The 14,867-nt window shown below is 34.9% G+C and overlaps 3 protein-coding genes across 4 annotated transcripts; 1 reads left to right on the forward strand and 2 right to left on the reverse strand.

Moving 5' to 3' along the window:
• Positions 1-61: 61 nt before the first annotated feature.
• On the reverse strand, positions 62-5,888 carry LOC115724609 (uncharacterized). Of its 2 annotated transcripts, XM_030653928.2 has the most exons (4): positions 3,102-5,888; positions 2,547-2,765; positions 517-2,375; positions 62-423 (listed from the first exon to the last, which is right to left on the reverse strand). In XM_030653928.2, exons 1-4 carry the CDS (start codon positions 3,142-3,144, stop codon positions 292-294), a joined length of 2,253 nt encoding a protein of 750 aa, XP_030509788.1. In that variant the 5' UTR covers positions 3,145-5,888; the 3' UTR covers positions 62-291. The 2 variants fall into 2 exon arrangements, with proteins under 2 accessions (XP_030509788.1, XP_030509786.1); XM_030653926.2 differs by having other exon boundaries at positions 517-2,765.
• A 308-nt stretch (positions 5,889-6,196) lies between these two features.
• Positions 6,197-10,285, forward strand: LOC115706014 (malate dehydrogenase [NADP], chloroplastic). Its single transcript, XM_030633508.2, has 14 exons — positions 6,197-6,705; positions 6,798-6,891; positions 7,327-7,413; positions 7,569-7,653; positions 7,943-8,124; positions 8,216-8,286; positions 8,381-8,471; positions 8,567-8,641; positions 8,726-8,827; positions 8,932-9,054; positions 9,268-9,336; positions 9,420-9,488; positions 9,737-9,790; positions 9,870-10,285. Exons 1-14 carry the CDS (start codon positions 6,521-6,523, stop codon positions 9,921-9,923), a joined length of 1,341 nt encoding a protein of 446 aa, XP_030489368.1. The 5' UTR covers positions 6,197-6,520; the 3' UTR covers positions 9,924-10,285.
• A 403-nt stretch (positions 10,286-10,688) lies between these two features.
• Positions 10,689-14,627, reverse strand: LOC115706004 (NAC domain-containing protein 53). The gene is made up of 6 exons (XM_030633497.2): positions 13,977-14,627; positions 13,598-13,875; positions 13,320-13,505; positions 11,773-12,393; positions 11,540-11,657; positions 10,689-11,394 (listed from the first exon to the last, which is right to left on the reverse strand). Exons 1-6 carry the CDS (start codon positions 14,140-14,142, stop codon positions 10,997-10,999), a joined length of 1,767 nt encoding a protein of 588 aa, XP_030489357.2. The 5' UTR covers positions 14,143-14,627; the 3' UTR covers positions 10,689-10,996.
• Between the last annotated feature and the right edge of the window lie 240 nt (positions 14,628-14,867).

Consider the following 14,867-nt stretch of genomic DNA (forward strand, 5'->3'; position numbering starts at 1 on the left):
CAATTTTTATCTGCCTAAATATATCAAAAGTACCAAAATATATCAAAAGTATCAATAACCATTGATCAAAAAATTAGTTGTTAACTAAACCTGCTATCCATAGTACCAAAATATATCAAAAGTATCATTGCTCCTTACAATAACCAAAAAGACATTAAAAATTACGCTACTCATAGTACCAAAATACATCCAAAATATGATAGCGTCTTATAATAAGAAAAATACATTAAAGAAGATGATATCCATAGGTAGCAAAATACATCTAAAAAGTTCTCTCCATGCATGAGTAATTCAATCTTCTTGTTGTTGAGATACAGAGGCTTGTTCCCTTGCAATTTGTTTCTTTCTCCTTGCATTCCGTTTCACTGTCTCAGGCTCTGGATTAGTCTTTGGTGGTCTGCCTCTCTTCTTTGGAGCATTATCCTAAATTAGATGAAAAATAGTGTAAATTATTGACAATTTTATTAAATTAGACTACACAATCATAATAAATTAAAAAAAAAATGAAATATCTACCTTAGTAACAACATTGGCTTCACAAGTTCTTTTAGAATGTCCTGTCTGCTTACAATTGCTGCAATGATTTTGTTGACTCTTCCTTGGTTGATTCATAACAGCAGCAGGAGGTTCATCATTACTTCTGTTTCTTTTTTTCTTAGGTCTTCCAGGTAGGCTATACTCTGGAGGTGGAAGTATTGGGTTTTGACCGATTTCAGGCCACATATCTGGACTAGGCATTGGTTCAATTACCCCTGCATATGCAGCAACATGAGCATCTTTCTTATACCAGTCATCAACATAATCCATGACTTCCAAACCCGATGACCTAATAGAAGCCAATGCATGCGGACAAGGTATGCCTGACAATTGGAAACCTCTGCAAGTGCATGTTTTGCTTTTCAAATCAACCACAAATCTCTTTGATCCAAGATAAGACACTTCAAACTTTGCATTTCCTGACAGGACAGAGTTACAGTGTGTTGCCACCTTCTTATTTTTCTCAATAATGTCACGGATTCGTTTATCAACTGGAACCACCCATTTCTTAACACTTTCCCTTTTCCTTCGAAATCTACACATAAGCCAAAATCGAACCTTTTCCAACAATGTTATTATTGATTGGTCTCTTGCAGGCATGATTGCTGAGTTGAAGCTTTCACATAAGTCAGACAATGCTTTTTCTAACCCCTTTTGCCTATCGCTCATCATTGTGAAGATGTTTGGCCTTTGAATGTTAAGATCCTCAACAATTAGCTTTAGAAACCATGTCCAAGAATCTGTATTTTCTTTCTCAACTATTGCATAAGCAATAGGAAACTGTGAATTGTTTGGATCTATTCCAACAGCAGCCAACAACATACCTTTGCAATAGCCTTTTAAGAAACATCCATCCAATCCTATGAGAGGCCTGCAACCCTTATTAAATCCATCTTTACAGGCTTTCAAACAAATGTATACCCTCTCAAACACTCTTTTCCCATCAATCAGTCTAGTTTTAAGTATAGCTGTGCTTCCTGGGTTTGTTTCTAGCAACTGCCTACAATAATCGTCAAGGATTGCATATTGATCCTTCACCGACCCATTTAACAAATCTCTTGCTTTCTTCTTAGCCCTGTAAAATGTAGAACCTGAGATGTCACTGTATTTAGACTTAGATATCATCTCCCTGAAGGCCTCATATTGCATGTTTGGATTAAGTCTAAACTGTTCCAAGTAATGACTGGCTAACCAAGAACTTGTGACAAGTTTGTTATCAAAGACTATGCCACAATCATGTTCATTATTCAATTTGTTAACCCTAACAGTGTTGTTATCCCCACTTACTAATCTTGCATAAATAAACCATTTGCATCCTTCAGCTTTGCATTTGGCTCTGAGCCTATGTTTGTCATTGAAAACAAATGAGTACTGTCTATTTGTTTTTATAAATACCTCTTTCAATGCATTCCTTAGATGGCCAATTGTAGGAAATAGCATATATCTCTTAAACTCAAAATCATCAAAGTTTGACTTTGGGTTGAATTCGTTCTCACTCCTTCGAATTGGATTATTTTCGTCTTCGCTATCCAAGCTGTGCAAGTCATCTTCAGATATTACTCCTTCAGAATCATCTCCATGATTTTCATTGCATAATTCAGTCACTGAAGACCACCATATACTTGGATTAGTAGTATTCTCTAAATCAATTTCATGTTCTTTGTGATGAGAATATTCTTCCTCTTCGAATTCATCATCATCTTCAATGGCAACTTTCTTCTTTCCTTTCCAAGGCCTAGTCTTTTGTACTTGATCATGGACATCTTCATTAGCTTCTTGGTGGACATTTTCATTCAATTCTTCATGTTGGGCTTCTTGGGTTTCATGTTGTGGATTCACTACAATATTAGCAAGCACATTAGCATCAGGGAACTCCCCAATTGTGCAAGAAGACTTCATATTACTATTTTCTAAAACTGCTATTAGGAAGATATCAACTTTTCTATATTTTCTTCTTTTCATATCAAAAGCCATTAGACTAATCTCTTTATCTGAAATGAGCAGTGTACCATCTTTCATCGAATTCCCATATGGCCTCCACCAAAGTTGAATAGGCAAATCATAGCCAAGTGCCACTGCAAATTTCTCCAATTCAGACATGCTGAAATCTAGCCAATCACAATAATCAAAATAATCAATCTCACCCCCTTCATATTTTTTCTCTTCAAAATGATTGTACCATCTTCCTCCATGGTGCAATATTACTGTGAACAACTCATATTCCAAGTCTGCCAAAAAATTACAGCATTAAAAAAATCACTTCATGACCCACACAAACAAAAAAAACCAACTCCCAAAGCATATATTCACTTTACCACAGTAAAAAATATTCCACATTAACTACTCCACTCAATGAATTCACATGTGAACACACACTACCTTCCAAAAACAAACAGTACCCCACCAGAATTTAATATTACACCTAACTCACAAATTAACATATCCAAACAAAAATAACACTAAAATAATACTCAATATAAAAGTTAACAATCAGACATATAAAAGGCACGAAAAGCCATTTCAAAATAATAATTTATCATTCAAGTTCCAGTTTCAACATTTACCATATCCAGGGGAGTCTTCCCCAGGCAGCCGCCGGAGATGCATGAGTTTAAGCCACCCTTGTCGATTTTGACGTCCTCAGCACAAGGTGGAAAGCTCAGTCCACGTTCATTCGTCTTCTCAACTGCCGGCGTTCGTTCGTCTTCTTAATTGGGAGAACGAGCTTTTTAGGTTTTGAAGAAAAGAATCTTGTATTTTATGTTTATTTATCGATTTTTGTTTGTTAATCAATTTAATGTTTCTTTTTAAAATGTTTATATCAAGCTTTTTTCTTACAAACTAATAGATTTTTTTTTTTTTTTAAAAAAAAAAAAAAAAACCATACAAATTTTGGTCATCCACGTGTCTCTGTTTTAACTCTTTAACAGAGTGGTGGTAACGGTAGACACTAAAATATAACATTAGGTGGTTTTGCCATAAAAAAAAAACTTTAGGTATTTAAGTGTATAAATTTGTAAACATTAAGTATTTATGCCGCAATTACCCCTTTAATTTATGTGTCAAAATTGGATCGATACGATTAATGATGATATCGTGTTCGTTTTCACATGTGTCAACACTAAAACACTAATTGTCATTCTTATTATATTTATTTCATATTTTTCTAAAAAATTTAACTTTTATTATAAATGGTTTAGCTCTATGTGTTCTATAATATTTTTGTAGGATTCGCAGGAATTTTTATCGTTAATTAAAGGTAAGTCGTAATTTTGGGTTGGTTTTTTGTGTTTGGGTTACATTTACATGTTATAGATACTAATGGTTTGGCTTTGGTCTTTACTTTCTCGATAACTTTAAATTGTATTAAGTTAGGATTTTTGTGAGATGATATTGTATTATACAGTTTCTTTTAGATATCTTTATTTTATATATGCTCCACGTTTATAAATTAGATATGTGGAAGAAGCACACAATACACATGGGTTGAATGCATTTTTATAAATTAATAATTTCATCTGATCATAATTAGAAGTATTTTTATTTTTATATTTTTTGAACAAGTATTTTTAATTATTTTGGATGAAATGTTTATTGTTAAAAAAAAAAAAATTAGTCATGTGAAATCTAACTTAGAGTACTATTAACTGATTTTTTACTCTATTTTTAAAGGCTAATTAGTAATTTTTTCCCCTGAATTTTGACATGTACCAAATCGTGCCCCTAAACTTTTTTTGCCATTAAAAATTCCCTTCGAACTATTGAGATTGTTAAATTTAAGGACTTTTGTCTAATTTCATTAAATTTTACTGTTTCAGTGATTGTTTATGTACTAAACCATGCTCCCCATACTTTGATATCTACCAAATCATGTCCCTCAAACTTTGATATGTACTAAATCATGCCCCTTGAACTTTCATCCATGTTAGAATTTTTTTACTAAAATTAGACAAAAGTCCTTAAATCTAACAATCTCAATAGTTCAGGGAGAATTTTTAACGGCCTAAAATGTTCAGGGGGCATAATTTAATACATGTCAAAGTTCTAAATTATACTAATTAGCCATTTTTAAAACATATTACTAAAAAATTCTATTTTTTTATTTTACAGCATATTTTTAAATTACACCATACATTACTTTTTTAAATTACATTACCAAAACTTCTCATTTTTTATAGTTTTAATATATTTTATTCATTTTAAATATATAATATTAATATATGCATATGTCTCTATATAAAATAATTATTTAAATCTAAAATATTTTTTTTTTTTGAAAAATGCATTTATAAATAAAATTGAAGTTAGACCTCATGATCATTATAAAAGATATTAATAGGTATAGTATGTATCTCTACCATGCCCGTAACATTGTTGGCAAACGCCCATTTGGCCACATTATGGGCCGCGTAGTTACAGTTTCTAGCTATACAAGAAAAATTACAATTAGTCATAAAAGTAGAGAGGAGCTTGCAATGACGCACATAGTTCTCAATCCCCCAAATAGAGTTATCCCCTTTTAGGTTCTTGATAACAATCTCTGAATCACTCTCCACCAAAACAAAAGGATGATACAATGAGACCGCCGTCTCCATGGCTAAAAGACAGGCCGCAGCTTCTCCAATGAGTAGGTCAGAGAAGTGTAGCATTTTTGCCGCCACCCACAAAACTGATTCGTTATGGTCTCTCGCAATCGCCACAGCACACATAGTTCACCTCCGACTTTGACATCGCAGTTGATTTTAACACAATCTTCCGGCGACGGAGACCAATCCTGAGTCCCAACAGACTGTGGAGGGGAAAGAAGGCAGGAGCCATAATCTGTGTAACAAGAAGAAATAGAGTCAATATAGTGTTTAATGTTACCCATTGATTTACTATGTACCTTGTTGTTGCGGGCCCTCCAAATCGTATTTACCACAATCGAGGCATAGAGGAACAACTCATCAGTATCAACTCCTCTGGATTTAAGATTCCATAGAAAAGTAACCCAGTCCCACATTCAGGCTCCTGAATCCAGAACATGCATAACCCCCCAAGGAGAAGATCGCCAAAGGTGGAAGGCAAAGTTGCAATACAGGAACAAGTACTCTGTGGTCTCCTCAGCCTCCCCACAAATAGGGCAGGAAACCTCCTCAAAACTCATTCTCTTAGCAAGAGGGGCTCGTAAGGGTAGAGTATTGGAAAGGATACTCCACCAATGGACCTTGTGTCGCTCCAAAATCTTTGAGTTCTAAAGTTTGTTCTATAGTGCCGGAACAATGTTGTACAAGGGAGCCCGATCAAGGTCTTGAATAAGATAGGCAGACTTGGTTGAAAACAGACCATTTGATTCTTTTGTCCAGACCCATTTATCTCTTCCCTGGCTACTCGAATACCACCTCTTAAGATGTTACTAACAGTTTTATGGTCAAAAAAAAATTAAAACATATGCGATAGTATTTTTTAGTGATGTTTTTTAAATTTTTTAAAGCTTCATTATTTTAAAGATATTGATCTTATAAATTATAATACTAGAAAACGACGCACCAAACAACCTTACTAAAAATAAAATTAAATAAAAAACAATATCATTAATAATATGAACTTGTGTTATTAGTAATTTTTTTTAAAAAAAAAAAAATGTAAAAACCACGTGATAGTATAAGATTTTTAGCTACACAAGTCCATCCAAGTGTGAGTTATCAAATATCAGCCACAACAAATCCTGGCCACGGAAAAACAGAGAATCCAAATCCAAAGAACAAAGAGAAAAAGAGATGAGGTTTTGTTCCCAACTGTCATTTGCATGGCCTTAGCTTAAACTATCCATTACTTCTAATATCTTCTTCTTCTCCTTCTTCTTCTTCTTCTTACTATATTTCAACATCATCTTCAACCTCTCTCTCATCTTCTATCCCTCCAAAACAGACAGTCCTTTTCTTTATCAAACACCTTTTCTTTTTCTTTTGTCACTTTTGTTTATTTGTTAGTTTCTCTGAAAATGGCTGCTACCTCTGCTACTATGGCCGTAGCTGATGTTTCATCATCATCATACTCCAAGACCCACCTTTTAAAATCTTCCCAGATCTCATTCTTGTCCAACCATCTTCACAAACACCGACGTTGTGCTTTTCGACCTCTTCCTCCAACTCAATATGCCAGAATTTCTTGCTCTGTTGCTCCCAAGTAAGCTCCTTTTACTACTTTTATTACCATAAATTCGTAATCTTACATATATATATATAATATTTCATTTTTATATTCGTATTTATTCTCAGTCAAGTTGAAGCCCCGATCCCAATACAAGCTGAAGACACAAAGAACAAGCCTGAGTGCTATGGGGTGTTCTGCCTCACTTATGATCTCAAAGCTGTCAGTTTTTTATCTTCACTTCATCAAACTTGATCACTGGGTTTACTATCTTTATTGTTATTTCTATTGTTGCTGTTGTTGGTAGTATTTGGTTCCATAATTTCTCGGAGTTTGTCGGTTGGCATGGCTTTAAAATTTGTCTGTCATATGTTTGTCCATATGTGTAGCAGAGTTTCCTTAGTGTTTCTTTTCTTTTTTTCTTTTTTTCTTTTTTCTCAAGTGTTCCAACTGTTAATTCGTATGTCAATATTTTTGTTGAGTTTTTCAAATTCTGATATAACGTAAGCCTAGAGACAATAAAATCTTGATGAGTTTGTTTATGGGTGGAAGACAGGATAGGCCAAACTGCCTTATGCTTATCTATTCTGCTACAATTTTGGGTGGCTTCTGATAATTGTAAAGGCTAATTGTTTTTACGTATTTCAAATTTCTCAGGAAGAAGAGACGAAATCATGGAAGAAACTAATTAATGTTGCAGTCTCAGGAGCTGCTGGGATGATATCAAATCATCTACTTTTCAAAGTAAGTGTGCCTAGATCACATTGGAAGTGATTCTTCTTTATAAATAATGTTTTGTTATATTTTTGCTTTTGGACCACAACCAAGTTTGTTTTGTTTTGGAATTCCACCAAGTTATTTGTTATATTTTTTAAAATGTTTTGTCATGTCATTGTCAGCTTGCAGCTGGTGAGGTTTTTGGTCCAGACCAACCCATTGCATTGAAATTACTGGGATCTGAGAGGTCTATTCAAGCTCTTGAAGGTCTGTTTCTTAAAAGATTTTGTTTTGAAAAGATTTTACTCTTAACATGCTGCATAAAATCAAGATTTGTTCTATCTCTGATGTATGATTTGTTAAAGATTGTATCAATAATATGGAGATTACCACATGAGTTACCAGACGAAAACTTATTCTAGTAAAATACAGTTCAACATTTTGTGTGCATGACTTTCAAGACTAAAATTAAACTAATTTTCTTTAATAAAATCAGAGTGGGGTGGAATCTAAAGGTTTAGCTTGGTTCTAATTGATGAAACAATTTTCTGTGCAGGAGTTGCCATGGAATTGGAGGACTCCTTGTTTCCCCTGTTGAGAGAGGTCAGCATAGGCATTGATCCATATGAGGTATTTCAAGATGCAGAATGGGCTCTTTTAATTGGAGCAAAGCCTCGAGGACCTGGACTGGAACGAGCAGACTTGTTAGACATAAACGGACAGATCTTCGCAGAACAGGTTTCCATCATGATGTTAACTATTAGTCCATTTTCATACACAATAATAAGTTTTAACTTCTTATGTATTTCTTCTATCTTCAACATCATAGGGAAAAGCTCTCAATGCTGTTGCATCTCGAAATGTCAAAGTTATAGTGGTTGGCAATCCTTGTAATACCAAGTAAGGAATTCCTTCATGAGGAGGTGATCAATAAAGTAAAAGGAATTCATTGTAATGCTTGTTACTGATATTACTGTTTTCTTTTTTCATGTAGTACTCTAATTTGTTTGAAAAACGCTCCAGACATACCTGCAAAGAATTTCCATGCTTTAACACGGTTAGATGAAAACAGAGCAAAATGTCAGGTAGAAAAGAAATATTTTATAGGCATCATCACACTTATCAATTATATTAAGATTTAACTATTGGAGGCTTGAAATGATGGTTATAATTTATGCAGCTTGCCCTTAAAGCAGGAGTTTTCTATGATAAAGTGTCTAATATGACAATTTGGGGAAACCACTCAACTACTCAGGTAATATAAAGAATTTGGTCTGTTAGGAAGTGAAGGCTTTGGGTAGATAGAGCTGTGGCTGAGGTTACTTGTAATTTCTACCAGGTTCCTGATTTCTTAAATGCTAGAATAGATGGGGTACCTGTCAAAGAGGTCATCAAGGATCACAAGTGGTTAGAGAATGAGTTCACTGAAATAATTCAGAAGGTAAGAACTTTAGAACACCTAATTCCATGAAACAGAAAATTTTTCTCATTACCTTACCTATATGGTCTTTGTCTTTAACCACTCAAATTTTATTTGTTTTTCAGAGAGGTGGGGTGCTTATTAAAAAATGGGGAAGATCATCTGCAGCATCTACTGCTGTTTCAATTGTTGATGCCATGAAATCTTTGGTTACACCGACCCCTGAGGGTGATTGGTTTTCTACAGGAGTAAGTAAAGTTTATTGTACATGTAAAGTAACTAGTTTCTGTAATTCTTAGTTATCCATATGCTGTGAAAGTCTTTCAGAAACCCAACTCCATTTATATTGAGATAATTATGGTGAAAACCATTTCATTAGTATGTGATCAAGTTCACTCATGTAATTCCTGCAATCACTTCAAATTGGCCCAATTTCTTAGAGTTCTATTATTCAATTGTAGGTTTACACCAATGGAAATCCTTATGGCATAGCAGAGGATATTGTTTTCAGTATGCCATGCAGATCAAAGGTAAGCTTTTTGTAGAAGCTCGTGTTTTTTGCAGTGTATATTTATTTATCAGCTCTTATTAAGTTATTCCTTCAATTCTTCAGGGAGATGGTGACTATGAACTTGTAAAGGAAATTCAATTTGATGACTACCTCCGAAACCGAATAGCAAAGGTACTCTATTATCCAAGACTTTCTGACATTCCCAGCTGGTGTTTCAAAGCATTACAAGGAAAAAAATAAAATTGAAAGTACAGCATTGATCTCTTGTCAAATGATGGATAATTTTTAATTCACCAATTTTCATCAAAATAATCATGTTATTTTATATTACAACAAGAAAGAGACTAATAATGTCAAGTTATGGAGTGTGACATAACTTCAGATCAATTATCTTATGTGGAATTGTCTACATTTTTCAGAGTGAAGCTGAACTAGTAGCTGAGAAGAGATGTGTGGCTCATCTTATTGGCGAGGTGTTTAACAAACTTGTTATATCATAAGCTTTATATTTGTGCTGATAATATGGCATCTAATGTGGTTTATTCATTTCAGGGCATTGGTTACTGTGATATACAAGAGGACACAATGCTTCCGGGAGAGATGTAAGGAAGAAAAAGTAACTCTTATCCTCAGAATTAATATGAAATTATGATAAATGACCAAATGAGAGAAGGGATAAAAATTAAAGCTAAATCATGTAGATTAAGCATGAAAGAGTTTATTGGTTGTAAAATTTTGAGATGATGAGCCTTAGTTCTCATGAAAAAAAAATAATAATAGTAATAATAATGAGTCTCAATTCCACTATAAAATTGACACCTTAGCCTTTTTTCTTTTACTTTTTTTCACTTTTGCTTGTGAATTTATTTGTAAAAATTGAATAGATAACGTTTTAAGTTTGGTTTTGTGTAATATTGATTCTGTAGTGATATTTCTTAAATATAAAGTAGTACTACTAGTTTGGAGTTTGGACGTTGCTCAATAAAATATACAACTTCTACTGGTAAATGCATAATGAAGGTGAAAATAGCCAATCACAAAGAAAACAAGTAACCTCAGAAGTTTGGTCATAAACCAAGAGTTGATTTCTTCAACCTCACAAGTTACAACTAGGCATCATCACCAAGTAAAATTGTAACATAACAATTTTGAGTAGCATGCCAAAATAGTAGAGCTAAGAGCAAACAGTGTATGACAAGTGTAAGAATACAGAGATGCAAGAGACCAAAGAAAATATTTGTTACATGACATTTTTAAAATGGTCTATCCACAGAAGGAGCATTTTAGAAAAACAAGTAGAGGCATATAAAGCAATTTTGCAAAGCTCTAGCCACTTCTAAAAATGGCCACTGCAATTGTGGAACACTGAAATTAACAACCACAATTCATTTACACAAATCATTCATCCATCTACAAGTCTACGATGTATACATATTATATATTTTAATCCAAAGTATATTCATTACGAACTTACAATAAAATAATGTAAGATACAACTAACAAATAAATCAAACACGCCTTGCATCTGTCAAATTTAAAAATCGTTAGTTAAGTAGTAATGTAGTACACACAGATTATTTGAACCCGATTCGCATAAGATCCTAAAGAGGTAATCGAGGTGGATTTACTGCAAAATCTCTCTTGGATACTTATGCCGTGTACTCCTAACTGCTGATGCTCTACCTGGCACATATATGGCTCCCGACTTTAAAGCTCACAGAAATGATTAATACCCAAATGAACAAAAACCAGAACAAGCCTTTTGTCACCACGGATGCTGCCTTGCCAGAGAGTGTGTCAGCCATTGGCACCATAGAAACCATAGAAGCAGAACTAAGATCAGATAGGAAAATGTCAACATTGTCATTCTTTCCGTAAGACCAGCCCATCCTATCGCCATCTACTCTTAAGTTTCGTATTCTGATCATGGCAGCAGTTACATGAACTGAATTGGAAGATTGTGCAACAGAACTCAGGAGAGTCGCATCTTTAGTAGGAAACTCCGCTGCAAATGCAGGAGGAGCAGGGATGCTTCCCAACATTTGACTAGCTTGTTTGCTGAATTGATATTTAAAGTCTGCAAAAAAAGTAACACAAAAAAGAAATGAATACGAGAAAAGAATTAATGATTGGCCTTAGGGCTCTACTTGTATGTGTCTTTAAGTTTAAAAGCATATCACCAAGCCAGAACATTCACAATTCAGTATGAAAATCTTATTTACCAGGCTCAAACTTGACATCTGCCTTTTGATTTGAAGAAGAAGCCCCACTGGTATCAGTATGTTCTTCCAAGCACTGTTTGGTTCCTATGGGATCAGCCTCAGGTTCTCCAGTCACCGGCTGTTAAATAATAGAGAATAGAGTTGAAACAAAAACAAAAAAACCCACCCAAACCATTTGTGCCAAAATATTCAATCTAATAAATAATAACCCTAAGAAAATTATAGAAAATTACCGTTTGCAAAGGAAGCCCTTCTTCAGTAACATTATTTTCGGTCCACATATCAAAATCCAGGTACTGAGAGATGTCCTCATTTGCATCAAAGTAGTTTAGGCACTCATCAAGAATATCAAATTCTGCAGGATTGGCCTCAATAGGGTTTGAAAGATCATTGGTTTCTAGGTATAATCCCTCATCAAATGGAAGACTGTCCGCGGCATCTAGATATTGTTCACCAAGTGAATAATCGACATCAACAGGATTTCCATTATTACTTGGTAGAACAAAGTATTCTTCAGCAGGATTTGGATTTTGACTAATGTTTGGTTGAACATAGTATTCATCCTTGACCGGTGTATTCATCGCATATTGCCCTGGTAATTCAAATAAATTCTCTCTCTCGCCAAGATCTGAAGTTTCGCTGCCTATAATAGGCTTCGAACCATCTTCAGCATAGTCCCCAGAGTGCTCAACATAGTTGCTTGTCTCACCATAATAGAAAGCTGGTGGAGGAGCAACTTCTGATGGAGCATCTTCAGCAAGGTCTCCAATGTTCTGAAGATAGTTGTTTGCATCTTCATGATGAATATTCAATGGAAGGGCACCAATTCCTGATGGAGCAACTGTGCCAAAAGTCTGAAAATGAAGAAGGAATGTTTCACAATAATGCAAACCCAGAGGCAATTGTAAAAATCAAGAGGGAAAAAAACTGGTGACATAAAGTACAAAGATAGCAATACAATAAGGAAAAAACAATTGATAAGAAAGGTGACCCGAAAAAACAACGATAAAAATATGCAAACCTTCATTACATTGTTGCAATCTCAAAGAGGGTTAAACAGCAAACATCCCAATGCAATCATGCCAATGCTTAGCTTACCCTTCTCAAGTTTTAAATCCCTCAAAACATACCATAATGAATTAGTATCCAGTTCATTAAATGTTTGACCACTATCAGGGTTTTTACATAGATTAATGTTTTTTCTTTGAGAAGCAAATATTTATCTTAAAATTCCCTTCCAATTTTTTGTATATCCAAACCGGCAGAAATATTATAATATCTAGCGTCTTCACTTCCTCGGTTAACCAATTGTTAACGTCCAACATACGAGATGGGGAAGCATGGACTACGAAGTCAACACAAGATGCAGGCACATATGTAGCCAACACAAGATTACTGGCACTTAAGTAGCCATACAAGATTAAATACTGTGCAAAAGTACACTAAGAAGAATTTCAACCAAAAAGAACAAGCTACAGTTATCAAAAGCCAACTACTAATCACCTCGACAATGCACTAAAGTTGAGCTAAACAACTACTGAATTGCTCAATAAAGAAATAAAGTTTAACTGAAAGTGTTCTGTTCACAATACCCAAACCAATTCTTAAACATTCCAAGGACCCTAGACTATTAGACCAGCAACAACAGAGTTGAATGTAGCTACTGTAATGAAATCTATTTACATCATCTGATGGTTCTAGCAGGCAACCCAATAACTTAGCCGAAAATTTTAAAAAGGTAGACATAAATCAAAAGGAACAAACAGGAAGAAGGATTGACCTGATTAGATTCAATTACGTCAACAAACGCACCATCACCAAGTACCACTTCACCAGTCTGCACCTCTTCACCAGTCGGGACCTCATCATCTTCCCACTCTTCCTCAATAAAAGGTGCCCCATACTGCTCCCCATTCTTGGGCCCAGTACCGCTCTTTTGGAATATCCTACAGAGCACAAACGCATCCTTCTCCATACAAAACCCAAAAAATACAACAATCAATACCGGTCCAATGACAAACACCCAAAAACGAAAAACAAAAGCCAAGACATCCTAACCTGTTGAATTCCCACGTTCTTCAATTCCTCATCTTCGAGGCGGTACTCATGCATGACCCAGTTGGTTCTGTCGCCTTTAGGAGCTCGCCCAGTATGGAAGACAAGGGTTTTCTTCATCCCAACAGTTCGGGATTTATGATTGATGGGGCGGTCTTTCCCGGTAGTCTTCCAGTACCCTTTCTCAGTAGCCCGATTGGTCCTCCAACCGTTTCCATACTTCTTATCCAAAGCACTGAAGAAATACCACTCCAAGTCCCTAGACTTCAGCTTTGATTTACCTAGTAAAAGAAAAAGACGAAAAAAAAGTTAAAAAGACAAAAACAATAACAAAATTTAGATAGGATGAACAAAGTTCGAAAGAAAAAGATATAGTACTAACCAGGAAGATCCCAAGGCTCGGTCTTATAAATATCAACGACGGAGATAGGGTCGACGCGCACAGGTTTACCGCAGACCTTCCGTTTCAGGTAATAGCTAACAAGCTCTTCATCAGTTGGATGGAATCGAAACCCAGGAGCGAGCGAGGTTGAAGACTTACGACCCATAAAATCTCAAGCCGAAAATAACCAAAATTGTTGATCGTTTTCCCAAATATAACAATAAAAATTGAAGACCGAAAGAAATTAAAAAAAAAAAAACCGATTGAAACTTGAAAAAAAACCCAATTATGGATTCAAATCAGAGCGATTTTAAGAAAAAGAAAATGTAATGAAGATGGGTGAAATAAGAATTAGGGTTAGGGTTTGGGTTGTACTGGTAAAGTCAGTCAGAGGTGAGAGTCGGAGAGGACTGAAAGGAAGCGAGCCATTGCGAGAGCGAATAGGGAGCCAAAACCTCCACGCGAGGCTTATATATATTGGTCTTTCTTCTACGTCTTCTTCACTAAGTAATATCAGACAACTTTCGATGACCCGTTGGTCATTAAACACACTCTCACCCGCATAACGTGTACTGTAGAAGTTTTAAGCTTAGCAATAGCAACCTTCAGTTTGGTGGGTTCAGCTGAGCTGGGACCCATTCCTTGTTTGATGACGTGGCGTTTTTAATCGCCGTCAACGTTTAACTCTCTGCTATTGACGTAATTGCACGCGTCAAATGCAAATTTGGAGGTAAATATGGTATGAGAATTGGAATCATATTATTATTGGTATGATTAATTTAAAAAAATATTTTTTTATTTTAAAAAAAATATTGCTAACTAATTATTAAAAAAATATTATATCCAATAATAACATTCATATTTTATAACTGACGGATCAATAATTAAATA

This window comes from Cannabis sativa, chromosome 1 (assembly GCF_029168945.1).
Source record: "Cannabis sativa cultivar Pink pepper isolate KNU-18-1 chromosome 1, ASM2916894v1, whole genome shotgun sequence".
Taxonomy (NCBI): domain Eukaryota; kingdom Viridiplantae; phylum Streptophyta; class Magnoliopsida; order Rosales; family Cannabaceae; genus Cannabis; species Cannabis sativa.